Source organism: Chiloscyllium plagiosum, unplaced genomic scaffold (genome assembly GCF_037043375.1).
Source record: "Chiloscyllium plagiosum isolate Xiang-an unplaced genomic scaffold, Cpla_swu_hap1 HiC_scaffold_2, whole genome shotgun sequence".
NCBI lineage: Eukaryota > Metazoa > Chordata > Chondrichthyes > Orectolobiformes > Hemiscylliidae > Chiloscyllium > Chiloscyllium plagiosum.
Genome location: NW_028270140.1, coordinates 1,002,783 through 1,027,895, shown reverse-complemented (window position 1 = coordinate 1,027,895; position 25,113 = coordinate 1,002,783). Strand labels below are relative to the sequence as shown.

At 42.2% G+C, this 25,113-nt stretch overlaps 1 protein-coding gene across 3 annotated transcripts in view; it reads left to right on the top strand.

The window, feature by feature from the left end:
- Positions 1–25,113, top strand: part of LOC122563838 (A disintegrin and metalloproteinase with thrombospondin motifs 19-like) — a 567,067-nt gene that overhangs the window by 183,673 nt on the left and 358,281 nt on the right. For all 3 annotated transcript variants that reach the window (XM_087994240.1, XM_087994230.1, XM_087994226.1), the window contains exon 8: positions 8,941–9,046. In XM_087994240.1, coding sequence (XP_087850366.1) covers positions 8,941–9,046 — 106 coding nt within the window. The remainder of the gene's footprint in view (positions 1–8,940; positions 9,047–25,113) is intronic.

Here is a 25,113-nt window from a genome sequence, read left to right as displayed (position 1 = left end):
TTCTGGACTTGAACGCCCACGTCTCTTTGTACTTCAGACTTCTGAATTTTCTCCCCATTAAGAAAATAGTCCATGCCTCTATTCTTCCTACCAAAGTCAATGACCTCACACTTTCCCACATTGTACTCCATCTGCCATTTCTTTGCCCACTCTCCTAACCTGTCCAAATCCTTCTGCAGCCTCCCTGCCTCCTCAATGCTACCTGCCCCTCTACCTATCTTTGTATCATCTGCAAACTTAGCCAGAATGCCCTCAGTTCCTTCATCTAGATCATTAATATATAAAGTGAAACATTGTGGTCCCAACTCTGAGACATGTGGAATACCACTTGTCATCGGCTGCCATCCTGGGAAGGACACTTTTATCTTCACTGTCCACTTTCTTCCAGACAGCCAGGCTTCTATCCATGCTAGCACCTTGCCTCTGACACCGTGGGCCCGTATCTTACTCAGCAGCCTCCTGTGTGGCACCTTGTCCAAGACATTCTTGAAGTCCAGGTAGATAACATTCATTAGCTCCCTTGATCTAACTTGCTCATTACTTCCTCAAAGAATTCTAGCAGATTTGTCAGGCATGACCTAACCTTTATGAAATCAACAATTGTCTGTCTCCGGCTACTTGTGGAGCGTTTCAGAGAACACCTCTGGGACACCCGGACCAACCAACCCAACCACCCTGTGGCTCAACACTTCAACTCCCCCTCCCACTCCACCAAGGATATGCAGGTCTTTGGACTCCTCCATCGCCAGACCACAACAACACGACGGTTGGAGGAAGAGCGCCTCATCTTCCGCCTAGGAACTCTCCAACCACAAGGGATGAACTCGGATTTCACCAGTTTCCTCATTTCCCCTCCCCCCACCTTGTCTCAGTCAAATCCATCGAATTCAGCACCACCTTCCTAACCTGCAATCTTCTTCCTGACCTCTCCACCCCCACCCCAGTCTGACCTATCACCCTCACCTTGACCTCTTTCCACCTATCACATTTCCGACGCCCCTCCCCCAAGTCCCTCCTCCCTACCTTTTATCTTAGCCTGCTGGACAAACTTTCCTCATTCCTGAAGAAGGGCTTATGCCCGAAACGTCGATTCTCCTGTTCCCTGGATGCTGCCTGACCTGCTGCGCTTTTCCAGCAACACATTTTCAGCTCTGATCTCCAGCATCTGCAGTCCTCACTTTCTCCTATACAAGAAGAAATCCTGTGTCTACCTGATAAAGGAGCATGCTTTATCTATCATGATAAAGTATGGATGCACACAAGTGGAAAAGTCTGATTGGCAGGAATAGCTTGCTCAAGGAGTTCATAGAATTCATTTGAGAGAGATTCTTACAGTAATATATTTTGGAATTGAGCAAGTTGAAGTGAACTTGGTAATGTGTAATATAACCAAATTTATTCATAACCTCAGCATTACTGGTAACAGAAAACACACATGTTTGAATTTTGCATCCTGTTTGAAAGGGAGGAGATTGGGGCGAAGACTAGTATTTTAAACCTTTCCTGATTTCACTGTGGAGCTTTTTGTAAAACCGTTCTAGCAATAGCTGCAAAACAGAAGCTGGAAGGGAGAGAGGAACTTAGTTAAATTACAAATGGTACTGAACAAACTGATGGGGTGACAGGCTGATGTCTCTCTCAGTTTTTCTCTACCCTGTCCTACCATTCTGACTCTCATTGCCCAGATTACTGTTTATCTCTTGTCTCGACTTTTTGATGTCCCACATATTTCCACCTTGTCTACTTATCTCTTGGCTCCACTATTTTGTTTAAAACCCTCTCTACTTAGTCCTGTGTTATGCAGTTCACAAGAACATTGGCCCCCAGCATGGTTCAGGTGTTGATCAATTTCCTTGATGTCTGTGCTGAGCAGATGTTAGAATTTATTATTAAAGAGATTATAAACTGTACAGTTAGAAAAACTCAAGGTAATTGGGAAAAGGCAGCATAGTTTGGTCAGAGGGAAATCATGTTTAACTGAATTGTTGGAGTTCTTTGAAGGTATAATGTGCGCGGAATTACTGTTCTTGGATTTCCGGAAGGCATTTGATAAGGTGCCACATCAAAAGTTATTGTGGAAAGTAAAAGGTCATGGTTTAAGAGGTAGCATATTAGCTTGGATAGAGGTTTGGCAAAAAACAAGATTGGCAGGATGTGACCAGTAGAATCCCACAGGCATCTGTTCTGGAGCCTAAGCGTTTTTTTACAATTTATTCAATGACTTAAATGTAAGCAGGCATGGTAGTTAAATTCACAGACCACAACAAGATAGGGAGGAAAGCTTGTTGTGAGGAAGACATAGTTATAGACAGACACCGATAATTCAGTGAGCAAAAATCCATTGGATTGAGTACAATATAATTGGGAAAATGTGAAGTTTGTCAGGAACAATGAGTATTCCTTAAACTAAGGATTCCAAGGTGCTGAGCACTTTTAAATGTCACAAAGATTTAGTATGCAGATACAGCAAATGATGAAGTAGGTCAGTGGGATACTATCCCTGATACATGAAGAGTTCAGCATAAATATAAGGTGGCATACTTCAGCTGTACAGTGCATTGGTTAGACTACAGTTCAAATACTGTGTGCAATTTTGGTCTCCTTATTTAAGAAAGAATGTAATGCATTGGAGGCATTTCAGAGAATGTTTTCTAGATTGATGCGTTGTATGGGTGGGCCAGTTTTCAATGGAGTTTAGAGAGTGAGGGGTGACCTCATTGAAGTGCAGAAGATCCTAAATGGTAAGATTGATGTGCAAGGGACACTTCAGTCCAGAACTTGGGGCACTCTTTTAAAACTAATCATTGCCCTTTTCAGGCAGCTAGGAGAGTGCTTTTTCTGAGAAGGTTGTATGACTTTGGAACTCTTTTAGTGTGATTTATTATTTTCACATGTACCAAGATACAGTGAAAAGTATAGTTTTGCCTGCTAACTAGTCAAATTGTCCCTTGCATAAGCACATCAGTGTAACAGAACAGAATGCAGAATATAGTGTTACAGCTACAGGCTAGGTGAAAGAAAGATCAACTTTAATATGAGAGGCCCATTCATAACAGTGGGGAAGAAGCTGTTCTTAAATCTGTTGGTAGGTGTTTTCAGAGTTTTGTATCTTCTGCCCAATGGACAAGGACGGAAGAGCGTATAACCAGGGTGGGAGCAGTTTTTGATCATGTTGGCTACTTTCCCAAGGCAGTGGGAAATGTAGATAGTGTTATGGACTAGGCCAGGCCACTCAAAACATTCTTAAGCAGGTAACTCCAGACCATAACTTTGCAATTTCGTTTGGTAAGTGTACAGTGAACATTACCTGAAGTAAGCTAGCTAGGTTGATTACAAGAGTTGAAAACAGACAAAAATGTATTCACAAAATTACACAATGAAACCCAAAGAACAGAATAAAAAACCCCTACAGAACTCAACCTATCCAACTGGACTTAATTCTGCTGTTGTGAATATACACAGCAGTCCCAATAAGCAAACTCCCTTCACAAACCAGCATAAATGGAACACTTGCTTACAGGTTAAAGTTGAAGGGCAGAAAAGAGAGAGAGTTTCCACACAGCTCCCTGTTGAACTTCCCAGTTCAAGACTGAACTAAAACTGCTCAGCTCAGCTCAAGAGCTGACCACTCCCCTTTCATTGTACAGGTCACTTCTAAAACATGACCACTTTGGCCTGAAGTCTCATCTGTTTACATATAAACAAAAGGCCTCTCAAAATCCTTTTCATCTCTGTACCAAATCAGACTGATCAGAGCCTAGCCTGGTTTATTGGTCCTCTGAAAAAAATCAAGGACAGAGTCTCCTTGAGCCAAGGAACAGCTTTCAGAGAAAAAAGGGAGTAACTTTGTGACAAGAGTCAATGGAAGAAAGGCTGGTTTCATGATGGACTGGGCTGCAGTCACAACTCTGTCATTTCTCACAGTCTTGGGCAGAGCAGTTGCCATACCAAGCTATGATTGAATGGCGGAGTGGACTCGATGGGCCGAATGGCCTTACTTCCACTCCTATGTCTTATGGTCTTATGGTCTTAAGCTGTGATGCAGCCAGATAGGATGATTTCTTTGTCTCAGAAGGTGATGGAGTCGGAGTGAATGAATATTTTTGTGGTGAGATTGATAGATTCTTGGAGAAAGTGAGGACTGCAGATGCTGGAGATCAGAAGAGTGTGATACTGGGAACGCACAGCAAGTCAGGCAGCATCTGAGTAGCAGGAGAATCGACGTTTCGAGCATAAGCCCTTCATCATTGATAGATTCTTGTTAGACAGTGGAATTGAAGGTTATCAAGGTAGATGGGAATGTGAAATTTGAAACAAACAGCTTGGCCATAAGTTATTGAATAATAGAGCAGGCGTCAGGGGCTGAATAGTCTACTTGTGCTCCTATGGCATATTTTGTGTGTAATTTTATCCTTTCCTGCTTTATATCTTTGTATTTTAGTGAATAGTTTTACAACTTTTCCCATAGCAACCTTATTAGTTGTATTATAAACTAAACTTTCTCTTGTTTAAAATATAACCAGCAGCACGGCTTTATGTTTTTAAAAAATGTAAACACTGGTAAATTGAAAGGGGACGACTTCCAAGTTAATATAAATGCTTGGTTCATGGAATACTCTGAGAAAACTTGTCATACGTGGTCAAGGCAGTTTGCTTTTAAGAAAAATAGGTATGTGTGCCACATAAAGTTCGTACATAAATTCTAAAATACCCATTCCAATATGAAGCCATCTCTGTGAACAGTTTCTCCATAGAGCATAGGAGTAGGACCTGTTGGTGGCTTAATAGTAATGTCACTGGAGCAGTAACGTAGAGGTCCAAAAGGGCATGGGTTCAAATCCCAACATGGTTCCTGCTGGTATTTTAATTTAATAAGATGTGGAATTTTGAAAATCTTAAAATGGTCCAGTCAGTGATGCTCCTATCCTATACATTCCTGAAGAAGGGGTCATGTCCGAAACGTCGATTCAACTTCAACAGTTGAAGTTTTGCTCCCTGGAATATCCTTTTAAGTAGTTTTTATGAAATAATTTAAGAATATTAATAACGCAATACTTGAGTACTCCAGGCTGAAGTGGGTACTGCAGACGCTGGAGATTAGAGTCAAGATTAGAGTGGTGCTGGAAAAGCACAGCAGGTCAGGCAGCATCCGAGGAGCAGGAAAATCGATACTTCAGGCAAAAGCCCTTCATTAGGAATGAGGCCTCATTCCTGATGAAGGGCTTTTGCCTGAAACGTCGATTTTCCTGCTCCTCGAATGCTGCCTGACCTGCTGTGCTTTTCCAGCACCACTCTAATCTTGACCTGAGTACTCCAGTGTTGCATGTTTTCCCTCTAATTAGTTTCTAAAAGGGAGATGATGGTAATGTCACTCGGTTGGTAATCTAATATTCCAGCTTCATGTTCTGGTAAGAATATAAAAAATAATAACTGGAGCAGGCAATTCAGCCCATCGAGCTTGTTCCGCTATGTGAGCTGCATCTCAGCCTCAACTTCACTTTCCTGCCTGCTTCCCATAATCCTTTACCCCCCATTCCTAATTAAAAATTTGTCTATTTCCTCCTTAACGTTATTAAATAGCTTGGCATCCACCACTGCCTGGCGGAGTGAATTCCACAACATGATGAGCAAAGTAATTCCTCCTCAGCTGTTTTAAATCTGATGCCCCTTATCCTGAGACTATGACCTCTCATTCCAGATTGCCTTACAAGGAGAAATATCCTCTCTATGTCTACTTTTCAATCTCCATTAACATTATATGTACTTCAGTTAGATTACCTGTTATCCTTCTAAATGCTGGCCTGAACTGTTCTAAACTGCTTAATCTCTCCTCATTTGCAAGCCTTTCATCTCTGGAATTAATCTAGTGAACCCTCTCTGAACTGCTTCCAATGGAGTTGCATCTCTCCTCAAACAAGGACACCAAAACTATACACTGTACTCAGATACAGTCTCACCAATGCCTTGTACAATTGCAAGGACACTTCCCTATGTTCCTGTTATTCCTTCAGCAATAATGCTATAATTTAGTTTGCCCTCATTATAACTTGTGTGTTAGCTTTCTGTGACTCATGCACAAGGACACCCTGATTCGTCTGCACTGAGACATTTTGAAGTTTCTTTCTATTTGTTAATAAGTTGCCATTTTACTCTCTGACAAATGAATAACTTGACACTTACTAACTTTAAACTCAATCAGCCAAATTTTGGCCAATTCACCTAAACTTTCCATATCCATTTGCAATTTCCTTACTTTTTCATTGCAACTTATTTTTCCATCTATTTTAATATCATCTGCAAATTTGACTTTAATACTTTCTATCCTCACATCTAAGTCACTAACATGGGTTGTAAATAGTTGAGGTGTATGGACTGAGCCCCATAATGCCCCACGAGATACAGCTTGCCAACCAGAAAGTGTTCCACTTATCCCAGTTCTCTGCTTTCTGTTGTTTGGCGAGTCCTTTATCCAAGCTAATATGTTACTGCTCACCCCATGTGATCTTACTTTGTATATTAACCATTTGTGCAGCACTTTAAGTGCCATGTGGAAGTCCAGAAAAACTGCTTATACAGAACTCCCTATTACCCACTTTGCTTGTTACATCTTCGAAGAACTCTAGCAAATTAGTCAAATGTGATTTACCCTTCATAGAACCTTCACAATACTAACTTTAATGGATTGCGTTTTGACTTTCCAAATTTATTGTTTGCCACTTCATTAATAATAGAATTTAGCAATTTACTAATAATGCATATTAAACTAACTGTTCTATAGTTTCCTGCTGTCTGCTTCGCTCTATTTTTGAATAAGGGTGTTGCATTTTTCTGAACCACTGGAAACTTTTCAGAATCTAGGGAATTTTGGACTATTATAGCCACTGCATCCAGTGACACTGTTGCACTTCCTTGAAAACCCTCAGATGTAGGCCTCAGACCTTGGGGATCTATCTGTCTTCAATCCCAATAGTTTGCTCAGTACCTTTTACCTAGTGATGACGGTTGTAAGTCCCTCCTTTTCTATAACCTCTGTATTACTGGTTACTATGGAGACGGTACTAATGCCCTCCACCATGAAAATTGAAGCAAAGTATTGATTAGTGTCCCCACCCTTTCTGTGTTCCACACTTTTACCCCTGTATGGGACAAGCATTCACTACTGCTACTCTCTTCCCTTTTCATATGTCTTATAGAAGCTTTTGCTCACCAATTTTTATATTTTAACCCCCTGCAAATATATCAAAGGAGATTGCTCAGACCCTCGCTTTTAACTTATTTCAAGACAAGTGTAAGGTGCTGTGTTCCAGATGTAATTTGATTGGTTACACTACTCAGCTTTAACCAAAACACACTTTATTTTTACACCACTGTTAAAACAAACAAAAGAAGGATTGGAATAATTTACCTCTATTGGAAAACTTAACAGAATAATATATTATTTAACTTCTAAACAGCAATTGTCTCAGTACAGTAATATTCCAAACAGATTGTCTCACATGTGATTCAGGCAGCAGGAAGAGAACAGAGAGAAAGATATAGCAGCTTCCACAGTCAACTTCAAAACCCTCACAGCTAAAGATAGCTAAACTAAAAAAGACCCTGGTTCTGCGGGGAGCCACACTCCACGCACTCATGCAACTTTTATTGTTCCAACTTTAAAAAGAACCTCAAGTCCTCAAAAGCTTTTTATGTTATTGGCTTGGAGGAGACAACTCCGTACCTCTCTCTCCAAACCACCTTTAAAAGAAAAGGACAAAATGTACCTCTTAAAGCCATAGTGTCTTCACAATTTGCAATTGTTTTCTTCCATAACTAATATTTGCTCATTTTACTGCTTTTTAGTAACACTTTGATCCTTTGAAAGTTTCCCAATTAGCCATCCTAACACTGAACTTTCCAATATAGTATGCCTTTGATTTTGTCCTTAAGCTATCTTTAACATTCTTCCCTAGCCATGGATGCTTTTCCAACCCTCCCCAGCCCTTCAATATTTACTTAATTATTTGCCACTATTCATCCACTACACATCAAGTGTCCTATCTTTCAGTCTTTCTGCCCAGCCCACTAGGGTCAGATCTGTCCTTATGCCTAAGTAATTATATTTGTTTAACTCCAGAAAGCGAGTGTAAAACTCCAGTTTCTCACCCTCCAAATGAATTTGAATTTCTAACTTGCTATGATGTCTCTTCTTAGAGAATTCTTTACTATCATTAATTAATCCCACCTCATTGCACAACACCCAGTCCAGAATATCCCGCTCCCTGGCTGGTTCCCCAGCACATTTGCTCCAAGAAATAATATCTAATGCACTTGGAATTTTCTCTTGAGGCTACCTTTGTCAATTTGCTTAATCCAGTCCACATGAATATTAAAGTCAACCATGATTATTGTTGTATCTTCATTACAAGCCCTTGTATTTTCTGATTTATATTGTGCCTGAATGGTAAATCCAGTCAAGAAAGATTGTAAAACTTGAAATCAGTCGAAATTTGGAATTATAAGATAGCTTAATGGTAAGCATGTAACTATTGTCACTTGTTGTAAACATCCACCTGGTTTATCACATCCGATCAGAAAGGAAACTGCCATTTTTACCTGGTCTGGTCTATATGTAACTTCAGACCCCCAGCAGTGTGGTTGACTATTAACTGCCCTTTAAATGGCCCGAGCAAGCCACTCAGATCCAAGGGCAACTAGGAATGGGCAATAAACGCTGGATCAGCCAGTGATGCCCATAACCTATGTAGAAATAAAAATAAAATTGTTGATTTGATTATGTTTTACTATTCAAAAGCTTTACCAATGATGATGTCTCAGAGGGCAACTTGTATAAAACCTCTCAAAAAATAGGTAAGAAGTATTAAGAAGTAAATTTATTAAGAAGTAAGAGTTACTATATTGCTGTTTTCAATTTGTCTTGTTTGTATTTTATTTTGGCAGGTATAGCATACCTTAGTGGGATGTGCAGTGAAAGAAAGAAGTGTGTTCTTGCAGAGGACAATGGACTGAATCTAGCCTTTACAATTGCTCATGAGATGGGTCACAAGTAAGTAACAATCAATGATAGCCATGGTCTTCACTTTAAATACTTTTACGAGGTAGGAAACAAGCACACTGAGTGACAAGGATTCATAAAGTGATAAACCCAAACGTATTCAGAAGAAACTTTTCTTTTATTCAAACAGTGCTTAGAATATGGAATTTACTATCAGATAGAGTCATTGAGACAAATGGTGTAACTCGTTTAAGGTGAAGCCAAGTAAGTATATGAGAGAGAAAGAAATATAAAGCTAATTTGGATGGTTCACATCAGATAGGTTGGAAAAAACATTTTGAGCAAAAGCACCAGCTTGGGCCAGTTTAGCCAAACTTGTAACTTCTTTGTAGAGCATGAAGGACTGATGTGAGGAGTCTGAGGGGGAAAGGTGTGTAGCATGCCTGAGTGTGGAATGACATTGAACCAGTGTAAGAGAATTTTAATCTTCTAGAAACATAGAAAATAGGAGCTGAAGTAGGCCATTTGGCCCTTTGAGCGTGGCCTACCATACAATAAGATCATGGCTAATCATACAATCTCAATATTCCATTCCCACCCTCTCTGCATACCCCTTGATCGCTTTAGCCACAAAGGCCATGCCCCTTGAATGTATCTAATGAACTGGCCCCAACAGGTTCCTGTGGGAGAGAATTCTACAGGTTCACTCCTCTCTGAGGGAAGAGATTCGTTCTCATCTCAGGCCTGAATGGCTTACCCCTTATTCTTACACTGTGACCCCCAGTTCGAGGCTTCCCCAACATCAGGAACATCTTTTCCACATCTAGCCTGTCCAGTCCCAACAGGACTTTATATGTTTCTATGAGATCTCCCTGAGATCCAATGAGATCCTGGTGCAGCACGAGGTGAAGCGAGTCCCTATACAATGCAATTTACCTTGTTGATGCTGAGTACCAGTGAGGAGCAGACTGGAGGCTGGAGTGATGTGGGACAAGGGGAATCCCAAGTTCCGGAGCGGTGCGTAGGGAATCCTGAGTCCTGAAGTGGTACATGGGGAATCCCGAATCCCAGAGCGATATGTTGGAAATCCCAAGTCCTGGAGCGGTACATGGGGAATTCCAAGTCCTGGAGTGGTATGTGAGGAATTCTGAGTCACGGAGCGACACGTGGAAAATCCTGGGTCCTGGGGTGGTACTTAGGGAATGCCAAGTCCCGGAGCTGCTCGTGGGGAATCTCAGGTTCTGGAGTGGTATGTCCGAGTCCCAGAGTGGTACGTGGGGAATCCTGAGTCCTGGAGCAGTACATATGGAATTCTGAATCCTGGAGGAGTACATGGGGAATTCTGCATCCTGGCGCAGCACAAGGTGAAGTGAATTCCAGTACAGCATGACTGATCTTGTTGCTGCTGAGTGCTGGTGAGGATTGGGCTGGAGCGATGCGGGGCAGTTGTTGGATTTGGGCCTGCCGCTGCTGCAGTTTGGAGTGCTTTACTGGACTGTAATTAAAATCCTTTTCACAATGTTATAACTACCTCAATTCTAACATTATTAAACACCGCAAGTAATGCTACTGCTTTCCATTTAATTCTCTTTTGTATCCAAGATTTGTACCTAGCTAAGATGGCACCATTAAAGGCAGCCATTGTAAAATATTTCACTGTACATCTGCACTTCTGTACTGGATACAAACAACAATGAAGAATATTCTATTCATTCTTCTAAATTCAAGTGAATACAAGCCCATTTGATCTAGTCTTTCCTCGTATGACTTCTAGTTGAAGAAAATTGAAAACATGAATTATACAAAACTTTCTCAAACACAAGTATGTTTGTAATTATATGTAGAGGGTAGGGAAGGAAGATGTTTAGTGTAAGTATCAACTGTAAAATGATTGTCATGTGGAAAATATCTACATAGGATCCAGAACCGAGTCTCTGTACAGAAGTCCATCTTTTTGATTTCCCAATCATATGGATTTTTTAAATCAAATCTAATGAGCATCTTTAGTCTGTCTAGATATTTATAAGGATTCTGGCTTATTATTTCAATATGTTCTGGGCTTTGGCATAATTGTACCTGACAAATATATAACTGTTGCAACTGTATTGATACAAAACATTGAAGAAATCACTGTTCATGGAAACTTCAGGACACAGCCTGTATGTTGAGTTTCTTCAGCTAATTGCCTTTAACAAGAATCAAATTTGTTTTTATTACAATGTATGAATTGTATCATTCAGTTATTACAATGTATGAATTGTATCATTCGGTTGCATTGTGTAATTATTAGTCATTACAAGTCTAAAAAAAATGTAGCTATTTAGTTTAAGTTTGCTTGGATGACATAATGAACAGACAGGCGTCTTGGATGACCTCTTGTCTATTTGTTAACTTGCCAAAGAAACTAGAAAGGGATTTGTCATGTCTTGGCAACTTTTGTGTACAGAACAGCAATATTCAGCTGTGACAAAATTTCTGGATCTTGTGCTACAAGTTATTGTTGAGGTCAGCTAATCCTCAGGGGAAGAAAAGGCTATCATGGAAAAGTTGCATCACTGAAGCTAGTGAAGTGTGAATATTTTTAATGTAATTGGATTAAGGATCTAATTTTCATTCTAAACAAAATTGTGAGATAATGTAAACCCACACAGCATAGTCTACTTACAAAGTAAAGGGCACTGCATTCTCTGGAGCTGACCCTATGATATTTGGCAAGATTAAATACCGAGAGAAATCAGCCAGCTTAGAATTTTAATGCTATGTGTAATTTAAGATGAAAGGGTTTCTACTTTTGGAACCAAAGTAGGAGTTAAAAGATAAATTACAGGCATTACATTTTAAATCTATTTTCTGCAAATAATTTTAAATAGTGCCACATCGTTCCAAGATTCAAGCAATGTTAACTCAGAACAATTGAGAGCAATTATCAATTTGAATTTATAAATCAAGCACCACTACTTAACAGAATGTATTGGGAAATTACCAAGATATTGGAATAACTCAATGTCATTTCACTATTAACCACTACCAGTAAAATGGGGTCTGCTTTATTGTTATCACCAATTCAGACGTATTACTGTACATGTCAGGAGCTGATGGGGCTTGAACCTGGGCCTCTCCTGGCTCAGAAGCAAGGTCACTAACACCGTGGCACAGGAGCCCTATGGGTCTGTTTTATGTTATTATATCTGGAAGTGTTATCACACTCAACTGAATGGCTTTCCAACAAATCTCCCTGACTTTTATTTTGTTTTTAACTATTAGCCACCACCAAAAAAACATGCATGCAGCCAGTTGGATATTTACCACGCAAAGCTCATTATGGGCAAAGTGAACCATCGCGAGTGATGGGGCAGGGCGAAATGGGGAGGGACACTGGGAAGGGATTAAATCAAAATGGAGTCAGAGGGGAAATAAGTCACTGTGTCCACCACAGTGCCCAACTCTCTCTCAAGACATCGAGAGCATTGATGGATTCCGCGTTCTCCGTCTCTGTGGGTCTGCTGTTTTATTTAATACCCAGAATCGAATCTAAATTAGAATAGAATCGAAATTTATTGTCACGTGTATTTTTAAATGAAAAATCCAGTGAAAGGTTTTATAAGTCACCCCACCACTGTGCCTACATCAATGACCGAAATCATACATAACAATAACAAAAAATAAAATTAAGACAAGGTTCATCACAGTTCAGTTAATGGCTCCTGGGCCTAGGGAAAACCAATTAAGGAACAATAGAATACCGAGCAGGACAAGACCACCATGCCAGGACAAGACCACCATGCCAGGATGGGACCACCATGCCAGGATGGGACCACCATGACCGGCTGCTGGAACACTTGGCCAGAAGCCTCTACCAAAGAACACTGTCATGCAGGGCTGAGACTGCCTGCCAGGCTGCTGGAATACCTGGAAGTCAATGATGAAGAAGACCTCCACAGAGCAAAGAGACCTCCGTGCTGGGTCAAGACCACCACACTGGGAGACTGCCATTTCTCTTCCCCCTCCAGGGTGCCCCGGCCCAGCCTTGAAGACGGTGCCTCAGCCCAGCCTGAGAGTCCGGGCTGTGGGAATTAGGCCAACTTGCTCCTCACACACCAGGAGACCCTGGCCTGGAGTAGAACTGTGTCTGGCTGAAGCTGGTGTTGCCACCACCACCAAAGGCCTCCTCCCTCACCCACCACTCTCCAGACCCAAAAGAAGAGAAAATGAAGAAAAGGATCCCCAGAAAAATGAAGAGAAAGAGAGAAAGTAAGCCAACAGGCCTGGCCGAAGCCTGGGCTCAGCCCCCTACTCTGCTGCTTTCACACACAAAACTGAATGATGTTTCCACCACCAATCACCCTTATTTTTTAAAAAAACTAAATACCACCAGTAACCATCCATGTAGCCAAATACATATTTATAAGCCAAGCCTATTATGGGCAGTGCACTGGGTCTGTTTTATGAGGGGCTCAGGTGATCAGTTCCAATGGGGCAGGCCATTGCCTGTTACCATGGGAACACTTATTCAGTGAGCTCCACAGGGAGATAATTTAGTGATTCCTGTGGGCCTTGTAGGGATTATCACAGGTATGAAAAGAACAAAGGAGACAAGCATAGGTTCAGGAGGTATCCAGAGTGAAACACCATGGGTAAATGTTCAGATCCAAGTCACTCTTCCGTGTACTCTAGTTTATAATCTGAAGAGCTGACTAAATGTCGATGGTTTCGTTTTCTCTATTCAATATTGAACATTTGTATCAGAGAAACAAATGGTCATTTTATGTTAGATGCCGACCAAATATACTGGAAATTTGTGGAATATTAGTGGAAACAAATGTGCAAAGAGCAGGTAAAATATTTCAGCCCACTTTCCACAAATGTGTGGAAGCAATCCACCAGTTCACTAGATGCAAGTATAAATGTAGGCAATTGTTCTTTATATTCATTGTTCCTGTGATAGGGGTAGAGTTAGGACATCAAAATGGGCTGACCTGTATAATGTTGAATAAGAATCCATTTTGCCAGAGCGGCAAGGAGAGAAGGAGTGTTGAAGCGAGGGCTGCTGGGAAGGGTGAGTTTTCCCGCATTAAAATGGACTTACCTCGGGAGTCGGGCCTCCATTTGCCGAGAGGTGCGAGGGAGGAGCGAAGGACTTCTGGAAAGTCATATATTTGTGTGGTTTGTGTTACCCGAAACACTACTCGGGTAGTGTCTCCCACCCATCCTCCTCCTCTAACCAAACAAAAAGGTTCTGTGCGCCAGATTGGTAAGGTAACGAATTTATTTTTTATTCCTTATTTTTTCAGCAGTCTCTTTGGGAATTTAGAATAGTGGGAATGGAGGTGAGGGTAGTTGAATGTTCCTCCTGCAGAATGTGGAAGGTAAGGGTCACCACTAGTGTCCCTGCTGACGACATCTGCGGGAAGTGCACCCAACTCCAGCTCCTCGAAAACCACGTTAGGGGACTGGAGCTGGAGCTGGATGAACTTCGGATCATTCGGGAGGCAGAGGGGGTTATTGAAAGGGGTTACAGGGAGGTAGTGACTCCTCAGGTACAAGAAAAAGGCAAATGGGTTACAGTCAGGGGACGGAAAGGGAACCGGCAGGCAGTGCAGGGATCCCCTGTGGCCATTCTCCTCAACAATAAGTATACCATTTTGGATACTGTTGGGGGGAACGACTTACCAGGGGAAAGCAATGGGGCACAGGGCTCTGGCACAGAGTCTGTCCCTTCTACTCAGAAGGGAAGGGGGAAAGGAGCAGAGCAGTAGTCATTGGGAACTCCATAGTTAGGGGGACAGATAGGAGGTTCTGTGGGGACGAGAGAGACTCACGGTTGGTGTGTTGCCTCCCAGGTGCCAGGGTTCGTGATGTCTCTGATCGTGTTTTTGGGCTCCTTAAGGGGGAGGGGAAGCAGCCCCAAGTCGTGGTCCACTTAGGCACCAACGACATAGGTAGGAAGACAGATGGGGATTTAAAGCAGAAATTCAGGGAGCTAGGAAGGAAGCTTACAGCTGGGTCAAACAGAGTTGTTGTCTCTGGTTTGTTGCCCGTGCCACGTGCTACTGAGGCAAGGAATAGGGAGAGAGAGAAGTTGAACACGTGGCTACAGGGATGGTGCAGGAGGGAGGGTTTTGGATTCTTGGATAATTGGGGCTCGTTCTGGGGTAGGTGGGACCTCTACAAGCAGGATGGTCTTCATCTGAACCAGAGGGGTCCCAATATCCTGGGGGGGAAATTCGCTAAGGCTATTGGGGTGAGTTTAAACTAATCCAGCAGGGGGATGGGAACCAAAATTGTAGTTCGAGTATAGAAAAGGTTGAGAGTAGGGAGGTCCGAAATCAAGTTTCAGGGATGCAAGATGGCACCGGCACAGTTGCAGAAAGGATGTTTGGGGACTCGTCAACTGAGGTAGTATGGGCTGAGGTTAAAAACAAGAAAGGACAGGTCACCCTGTTGGGAGTTTTCTATAGGCCTCCGAATAGTCCCAGAGATGTAGAGGAAGCGATAGCAAAGCTGATTCTCGACAGGAGTGCGAGAGACAGGGTGGTTGTCATGGGGGACTTCAACTTTCCAAATATTGACTGGGAACACTATAGGAAAAAGTGGGAACTACAGATGCTGGAGACCAGAGTTGAAAAATGTGATGCTGGCAAAGCAGGCCAGGCAGCATCCGAGGAGCAGGAGAATCGACGTTTCAGGCATAAGCCCTTCTTCAGGAATGAGTTGTACGAGTACAATAGATGGGTCAGTTTTTGTCCAGTGTGTGCAGGAGGGCTTCCTGACACAGTATGTAGACAGGCCAACAAGGGGCGAAGCCACATTAGATTTGGTACTGAGTAATGAGCCTGGCCAGGTGTTAGATTTGGAAGTAGGTGAGCATTTCAGTGATAGTGATCACAATTCTGTTATGTTTACTTTAGTGATAGAAAGGGATAGGTGTATACCACTGGACAAGAGTTACAGCTGGGGGAAAGGCAATTACGATGTGATTAGGCAAGATTTAGGAAGCATAGGATGGGGAAGGAAACTGCAGGGGATGGACACAATTGAAATGTGGAGCTTATTCAAGGAAAAGCTCCTGTGTGTCCTAGATAAGTATGTACCTGTCAGGCAGGGAGGAAGCTGTAGAGCGCGGGAGCCGTCGTTTACGAAGGAAGTGGAATCTCTGGTCAAGAGGAAGAAGGCGGCTTATGTTAGGATGAGATGTGAAGGCTCAGTTAGGGCGCTTGATGGTTACGAGGTAGCCAGGAAAGACCTAAAAAGAGAGCTCAGAAGAGCCAGGAGGAGACATGAGAAGTTGTTGGTGGATAGGATCAGGGTAAACCCTAAAGCTTTCTATAGGTATTTAAGGATAAAAGAATGACGAGAGTAAGATTAGGGCCAATCAAGGATAGTAGTGGGAAGTTGTGTGTGGAGTCAGAGGAGATAGGGGAAGTACTTAATGAATATTTTTAGACAGTATTCACTCTAGAAAACGACAATGTTGTTGAGGAGAATACTGAGATACAGGCTACTATACTAGGTGGGTTTGAGGTTCACAAGGAAGAGGTATTAGAAATCTTGCAGAGTGTGAAAATAGACAACTCCCCTGGGCCGGATGGGATTTATCCTAGGATCCTCTGGGAAGCCAGGGAGGAGATTGCTGAGCCTTTGGCATTGATCTTTAAATCGTCATTGTCTACAGGAATAGTGCCAGAAGATTGGAGGATAGCACATGTGGTTCCCCTGTTCAAGAACGGGAGTAGAGACAACCCTGGTAATTATAGACCAGTGAGACTTACTTCAGTTGTTGATAAAGTGTTGGAAAAGTTATAAGAGATAGGATTTATAATCATCTCGAAAAGAATAATTTGATTAGGGATAGTCAGCACGGTTTTGTGAAGGGTAGGTCGTGCCTCACAAACCTTATTGAGTTCTTTGAGAAGGTGACCAAACAGGTAAATGAGAGTAAACCAGTTGATGTGTTTATGGATTTCAGCAAGGCATTCGATAAGGTTCCCCACAGTAGGCTATTGTACAAAATGCGGAAGAATGGGATTGTGGGAGATATAGCAGTTTGGATCAGTAATTGGCTTGCTGAAAGAAGACAGAGGGTGGTGGTTGATGGGAAATGTTCATCCTGGAGTCCAGTTACCAGTGTTGTACCGCAAGGGTCGGTGTTGGGTCCACTGCTGTTCATCATTTTTATAGACAACCTGGATGAGGGTGTAGAAGGGTGGGTTAGTAAATTTGCAGAGGACGCTAAATTCAGTGGAGTTGTGGATATTGACGAAGGATGTTGTAAGTTACAGAGAGACACAGATAAGCTGCAGAGCTGGGCTGAGAGGTGGCAAATGGAGTTTAATGCAGACAAGTGTGAGGTGATTCATTTGGTCGGAGTAACCGGAATGCAAAGTACTGGGCTAATGGTAAGATTCTTGGTTGTGTAGATGAGCAGAGAGATCTCGGTGTCCATGTACACCGATCCTTGCAAGTTGCCATCCAGGCTTATTAAGAAGGAGTTGTGGTTCAGGAATGAGGAGAGTGTGCCAAGCAGGCTAAGATAAAAGATAGGGAGGAGGGACTTGGGGGAGGGACGTTGGAAATGCGATAGGTGGAAGGAGGTTAAGGTGAGGGTGATAAGGTGAGGGTGATAGGCCGGAGTGGGGGTGGGGGCGGAGAAGTCAGGAAGAAGATTGCAGGTTAGGAAGGTGGTGCTGAGTTCGAGGGTTGGGACTGAGACAAGGTGGAGGGAGGGGAAATAAGGAAACTGGAGTTTCCTGAAGAAGGGCTCATGCCCGAAACGTCGATTCTCTTGCTCCTTGGATGCTGCCTGATCTGCTGCGCTTTTCCAGCAACACATTTTCAGGGTTGTTAAGAAGGCATACAGTGTTTTAGCTTTTATTAATAGAGGGATCTCGTTCCGGAACCATGAGGTTATGCTGCAGCTGTACAAAACTCTGGTGTGGCCGCACTTGGAGTATTGTGTGCAGTTCTGGTCACCACATTATAAGAAGGAAGTGGAAGCTTTGGAAAGGGTGCAGAGGAGATTTACTAGGATGTTGACTGGTATGGAGGGAAGGTCTTACGAGGAAAGGCTGAGAGACTTGAGGCTGTTTTCGTTAGAGAGGAGAAGATTGAGAGGTGACTCAATAGAGACATATAAGATAATCAGAGGGTTAGATAGGGTGGACAGGGAGAGCCTTTTTCCAAGTATGGTGATGGCGAGCACAAGGGGGCATAGCTTTAAATTGAGGGGTGATAGATATAGGACAGATGTCAGAGGTAGTTTCTTTACTCAGAGAGTAGTAAGGGTATGGAATGCTTTGCCTGCAACGGTAGTAGATTCGCCAACTTTAAGTAGATTTAAGTCGTCATTGGACAGGCATATGGACGTACATGGAATAGTGTAGGTTAGATGGGCTTCAGATTGGTATGACAGGTCAGGGCAACATCGAGGGCCGAAGGGCCTGTACTGCGCTGTAATGTTCTATGTTCTATTAAGAATGAAATGAAGTACAAATCAAGTGAGGTGAGATAGATGGTTCTATTTCCTTTCACTTGGCACTCTGTTCGGTTGGCTTGTTTACAGTGGGTCAAAGCCAAAGCAGCTGAATGTGTTTGAATGACAAACAACTCTGAAAATCAAGCGTATGATTTGCCATCTGGAATCATTATTCATCGACAGAGGGTCACCTTTATAAAATCCGATGTTATGATCGATCAGTCATGAAGGTGAATGTCTTTATTTGAAACTAATGCATTGGGTTAGAGATTTAATCTGACGATTTCAGCAAAATTGCAAAGCAAAATCAGATGAGTTGCAGTTAAAACTGGGGAAGAGACATTGCATGTGATGTATTCTACTGTTTTACTTCCCAGTTAATCCAGGTTTGGTTTAGTGTGTGGGTGAATAAGGGAATCTTCTGAAGGGGAGAATCACTTTGCAACTATTCTTTTGTTGGTAATTTATGCATTGACATTAAGTTGAAGAACTTTTGATCAACAAAGTAATAGTTTAAAAAGTAATAAAGCAAATATAAGTTGACTAATTTTATAATATCCTTACTTTCTTTCAAGATATCAGTGTTTGGAAGCCACTAGGAAATAGAATTCCCATCCGCTGTTTTAAGTGTAAAATGAGATTTGCAAGGATAAATTGTTCTTTTCTCACAGTTATCTGGTGAAGTGGATCATTTCCCTATTACTCAGCAGAACGTCCTGTGACAGGTCATTGGAACGACCAGGTGGTTGGCCATACTGTTAAAATGAAAACTTACACTTCGGTTGAACAAAATATTTTTTGTTTTTTTTAACTTTTTAAAATTTATGTTACAGTTTCTCACAATAAGGAGCACAAATCATGAATGCTAAATTCAAACTGGGCTGATATATATGTAAATAAATTTATAGAGCAAGTAATACAAGTATATAAATAAGCTGGTCATCATTAGCAAATACTGTGGTTAAGGGCTGGTTCTTTGGCTCCAGCTTTCCTTGTAGATCTGTTCAGTAAGCTGTGAGGTGCCCCACAGCTTCATCGTATCAGTTTATTTTGCCCATTTCATGCATTAAGCCAGGCCTTGGATTGACCAAATAATAAAGAGATCTCATTTAGAGTCATAGAGTCATAGAGATGCACAGCATAAACACAGACCCTTCGGTCCAACCCGTCCATGCTGACTAGATATCCCAACCCAATCTAGTCCCACCTACCAGCACCCAGCCTATATCCCTCCAAAACCTTTCTATTCATATACCCATCCAAATGCCTTTTAAATGTTGCAACTGGACATGTACCACCCTCTGTGTGAAAAAGTTGCCCCTTAGGTCTCTTTTACATCTTTCCCCTCTCACCCTAAATCTATATCCTGTAGTTCTGGATTACACACACACACACCTCCCCCACCCCCACCAAACCCCAAGGGAAAAGACTTTATCTTTTTACCCTTTCTATAATTTTGTAAATGTCTACAAGGTCAGTCCTCAGCCTCCAACGCTCCAAGGAAAACAGCTCCAATCTATTCAGCCTCTCCATATAGCTCAAATTGTCCAACCCTGGCAACATCCTTGTAACTCTTTTCAGAACCCTTTCAAGTTTCACAACATCTTTCCGATAGAAAGGAGACCAGACCTTGTCGAAAGCCTTACTAAAGTCCATACAGATCACATCTACCCCTCTACCCTCGTCAATCCTCTTTGTTACGTCTTCAAAAAACTCAATCAAGTTTGTGAGACATGATTTCCCACGCACAAAGCCATGTTGACTATCCCTAAACAGTCCTTGCCTTTCCAAATACATGTACATCCTGTCCCTCAGGATTCCCTCCAACAACTTCACCACCACCGTCATCAGGCTCACTGGTCTATAGCTCCCTGGCTTGTCCTTACTACCTTTCCTAAACAGTGGCACCACGTGAGCCAACCTCCAGTCTTCCAGCACCTCACCTGTGACTATCAATTATATAAATATCCCAACAAGAGGCCCAGCAATCACTTCCCTAGCTTCCCACAGAGTTCTAGGGTACATCTGACCAGTCCTAGGGATTTATCCACCTTTATGCATTTCAAGACATACAGCACTTCCTCCTCTGTAATATGGGCATTTTTGAAAATGTCACTATCTATTTCCCTACATTGTATATCTTCCAAGTCCTTTTCCACAGTAAACACTGATGCAAAATGCTAATTTAGTATCTCCCCCATTTTCTGTGGTTTCACAGAAAGGCCACCTTGCTGATCTTTGAGGGGCCCTATTCTCTCCCTAGTTACCCATTTGCCCTTAATATATTTGTAAAAACCTTTTGGATTCTCCTTAATTCTATTTGCCAAAGCTATCTCATGTCCCCTTTTTGCCCTTTGATTTCCCTCTTATGTATACTCCAACTTCCTTTATACTCTTCTAAGGATTCCCTCGATCTATCCTGTCTATACCTGACATATGCTTCTTGCTTTTTCTTAACCAAACACTCAATTTCTTTAGTCATTCAGCATTCCCTATACCTACCAGCCTTTCCTGTCACCCTACAGGAATATACTTTCTCTGGATTCTTATTCTCGTTTCTGAAGGCTTCCAATTTTCCAGCCGTCCCTTTACCTGCAAACATCTGCACCCAATCAGCTTTCGAAAGTTCCTGCCTAATACCGTCAAAACTGGCTTTTCTCCAATTTAGAACTTCAACTTTTAGATCTGGTCTATCCTTTTCCATCACTATTTTAAATCTAATGAAATTATGGTTGCTGGCCCCAAAGTGCTCCCCCCAAAGTGCTCCCCCACTGACACCTCAGTCACCTGCTCTGCCTTATTTCCCAAGAGTAGGTCAAATTTTCACCTCCTCTGGTAGGTACATCCACATACTGAATCAGAAAATTTTCTTGTACACACTTAAATTTCTCTACATCTAAACCCTTAACACTATGGCAGTCTCAGCATATGTTTGGAAAGTTAAAATCCCCTACCATAACCACCCTATTATTCTTAAAGATAGCTGAGACCTCCTTACAAATTTGTTTCTCAATTTCCCTCTGACTATTAGGGAGTCTATAATACAATCCCAATAAGGTGATCATCCCTTTCTTATTTCTCAGTTCCACCCAAATAACTTCCCTGGATGTATTTCCGGGAATATCCTCCCTCAGTGCAGCTGTAATGCTATCACTTATCAAAAATGCCACTCCCCCTCCTCTCTTGCCTCCCTTTCTATCCTTCCTGTAGCATTTGTATCCTGGAACCTTCAGCTGACAGTCCTGCCCATCTCTGAGCCATGTTTCTGTAATTGCTATGATATCCCAGTCCCATGTTCCTAACCATGCCCTGAGTTCATCTGCCTTCCCTGTTAGGCCTCTTGCATTGAAATAAATGCAGTTTAATTTATTAGTCCTACCTTGTCCCTGCCTGCCCTGACTGTTTGAGTCGCTTCTGTTCTCAACTGTACCAGTCTCAGATTGATCTCTTTCCTCACTATCCCCCTGGGTCCCAGAACGTTACTAGTTTAAATCTTCCCGATCAGCTCGAACAAATCTCCCTGCTAGTATATTAGTCCCCTTCCAATTTAGGTGCAGGTCACTTCTACCCCAAAAGAGATTCTAATGATCCAAAAATGTGAATCCTTCTCCCATACACCAATTCCTCAGCCATTCACTCATCTGTTCTATCCTCCTATTCCTGCCCTCGCTAACTCGTAGCACTGGGAGTAGTCCAGATATTACTACTATCGAGGACCTCCTTTTTAAATTCCTGCCTAACTCTCTGGAATCTCCCTTCAGAATCTCAATCTTTTCCCTTCCTATGTCATTCGTTCCAATGTGGATAATGACCTCCTGCTGGCCCCTCTCCCCCGTGAGAACATTCTGCACCCTCTCTGAGACATCCTTGATCTTGGCACCAGGGAAGCAACATACCATTCTGATTTTTTGCTGCTGGCCACAGAAACGTCTGTCTGTACCTCGGCCTTGAGAGTCCCTTAACACAATTGATCTCTTGGAACCCGACATACTCCTCATTGTATTAGAGCCAGCCTCAATACCAGAAACTTGGCTGTTCCTGCTACGTTCCCCTGTGAATTGATCACCCCCTACATTTTCCCAAACAGCATACCTGTTTGAAATAGGGATAGCCACAGAAGACTCCTGCACTACTTGCCTACCTCTGTTACCTTTCCTGGAGTTAACCCATCTATGTGACCATATCTGAGACTTTCTCCCCTTCCTATAACTGCCATCATCACATACTGTTGCTGTTACAAATTCCTCAATGCTCTAACCATCTATCCAACCGATCCACTCGATCTGATAGGATTCGCAATCAACAGCATTTACTGCAGATATAATCCAAAGTAACCCTTAAACTCTCCTTAAACTCCCACATCTGACAAGAAGCGCATATCACTCTACTAAAGGCCATCCTTCACAATCTGCAGACCCAGAAAATAACACTCTTATTCCTCTACAAAATACTGATCCAGGTTAAATTAATAGTTATGGCTTATATTTTAAGTTTAATCAGGAGACATCTCAAAAACATACAATCTAGAAAGAACCCACACTACTCACTACTGCAGACTTTCTGTAGGCTACACTTGAAACGGCATGGTGGCCCAGTGGTTGCACTGCTGCCTCACAGCACCAGGGACTTTGGGTTTGATTCCTGCCTCTGGTGACTGTCTGTGTGGAGTTTGCACGTTCTCCGCATGTCTGTGTGGGATTTCTCTGGGTGCTCTGGTTTCCTCCCACAATTCAAAGATGAGTAGGTCAGGTGAACTGGCCATACTAAATTGCCCATAGTGCCAGGGGTAAATGTGGGGTAGGGGGCTGGGTTGCTCTTCAGAGGGTCAGTGTGGATTTGTTGGGCCAAAGGGCCTGTTTCCATACTGTACGGAATCTGATCTAATCTATCCACTTATCTGTTTCTGTGCTGTGAACTTCGCCCAAACAGGTTCCTCCAAGATCAGTTGTGAATTTCACTGTTTGTTAATTTTCCCAGACACTCTCCCATGTCCAGCGATTTGTGAATTAAATCAGTGAAGGCAGTAACTGTGCAGGTACACTGTGGTGTCAGTTTCTTTCTCATTCTCTCTCTCCTGCACTGACCTCACCATGTGCTTCCTTTGACTGTACCTCTCCCTTTTTAAAACTGCTGTTGTTTTGCCTTTTTTCTCCAAAGTTCCAAAACAATACAACAGCATATGAAACAGGACTTGCTGCTCCTGAAATTCGAGGAAATCACCTCCAACACCTAATTACATAATATCCTTATTTTCTTTTGAGATACCAGTGTTTGGAAGCCAGAAGTTACTAAGAAATAGAATTCCCATCCGCAGTTTTAAGTCTAAATGGGTTTTGCAAGGATAAATTGTTCTTTTCTCACAGTTATCTGGTGAAGTGGATCATTTCCCTATTACTCAGTCAGACATTATTACACACCGTCAGTTCTGCAATAATGCAGTCATTCCATTCTCATGCAATCCCACCTTATAAGAAAATCGCGTAATAGCAGCACCATTCAAACTAATGCAGCTGGAATCACGTTTTAATCATGCTTTAAAACGTTGTGTTTTAGAAACAGTGTCCCCAATTTGTCAGTCATGTTACAGTGAATTTGTGTTAAAGAAACATGTGTTATAGCAGAACGTCCTGTGACAGGTCATTGGAACGACCAGGTGGTTGGCCATACTGTTAAAATGAAAACTTACACTTCGGTTGAACAAAATATTTTTTGTTTTTTTTTAACTTTTTAAAATTTATGTTACAGTTTCTCACAATAAGGAGCACAAATCATGAATACTAAATTCAAACTGGGCTGATATATATGTAAATAAATTTATAGAGCAAGTAATACAAGTGTATAAATAAGCTGGTCATCATTAGCAAATACTGTGGTTAAGGGCTGGTTCTTTGGCTCCAGCTTTCCTTGTAGATCTGTTCAGTAAGCTGTGAGGTGCCCCACAGCTTCATCATATGAATTTATTTTTCTCACTTCATGCATTAAGCCAGGCCTTGGATTGACCAAATAATAAAGAGATCTCATTTAGAGTCATAGAGTCATAGAGATGTACAGCATGGAAACAGACCCTTCGGTCCAACCCGTCCATGCCGACCAGATATCCCAACCCAATCTAGTCCCACCTGCCAGCACCCAGCCCATATCCTTCCAAACCCTTCCTATTCATATACCCATCCAGGTGCCTTTTAAATGTTGCAATTGTATCAGCCTCCACCACTTCCTCTGGCAGCTCATTCCATACACGTACCACCCTCTGCATGAAAAGGTTTCCCCATAGGTCTCTTTTATATCTTTCTTTTCTCACCCTAAACCTATGTCCTCTAATTCTGGACTCCATGTTATGATATTTGAAGTGCTCATCCAAATATTTTTTAAAGGTTATAAGGTTTCCAGCCTCCACTACCTTCTCAGGCAGTGCATTCCAGATTCCCACCACCCAGTGAATGATAAGGTTTTTTCCCCAAATCCGCTTACACTAAAACTATGCCCTCTTGTGATCAACCCCTGAACCGAGGGGACCAGCTGCTCTCTATTCATCATGTCCATATCCCTCAGAATCTATACACTTCAATCATGTCCTCCCTCAATCTTCTCTGCTCTAAACAAAACAATCCAACCTATCTAGTCTCTCCTTATAGCTCAATTTCTC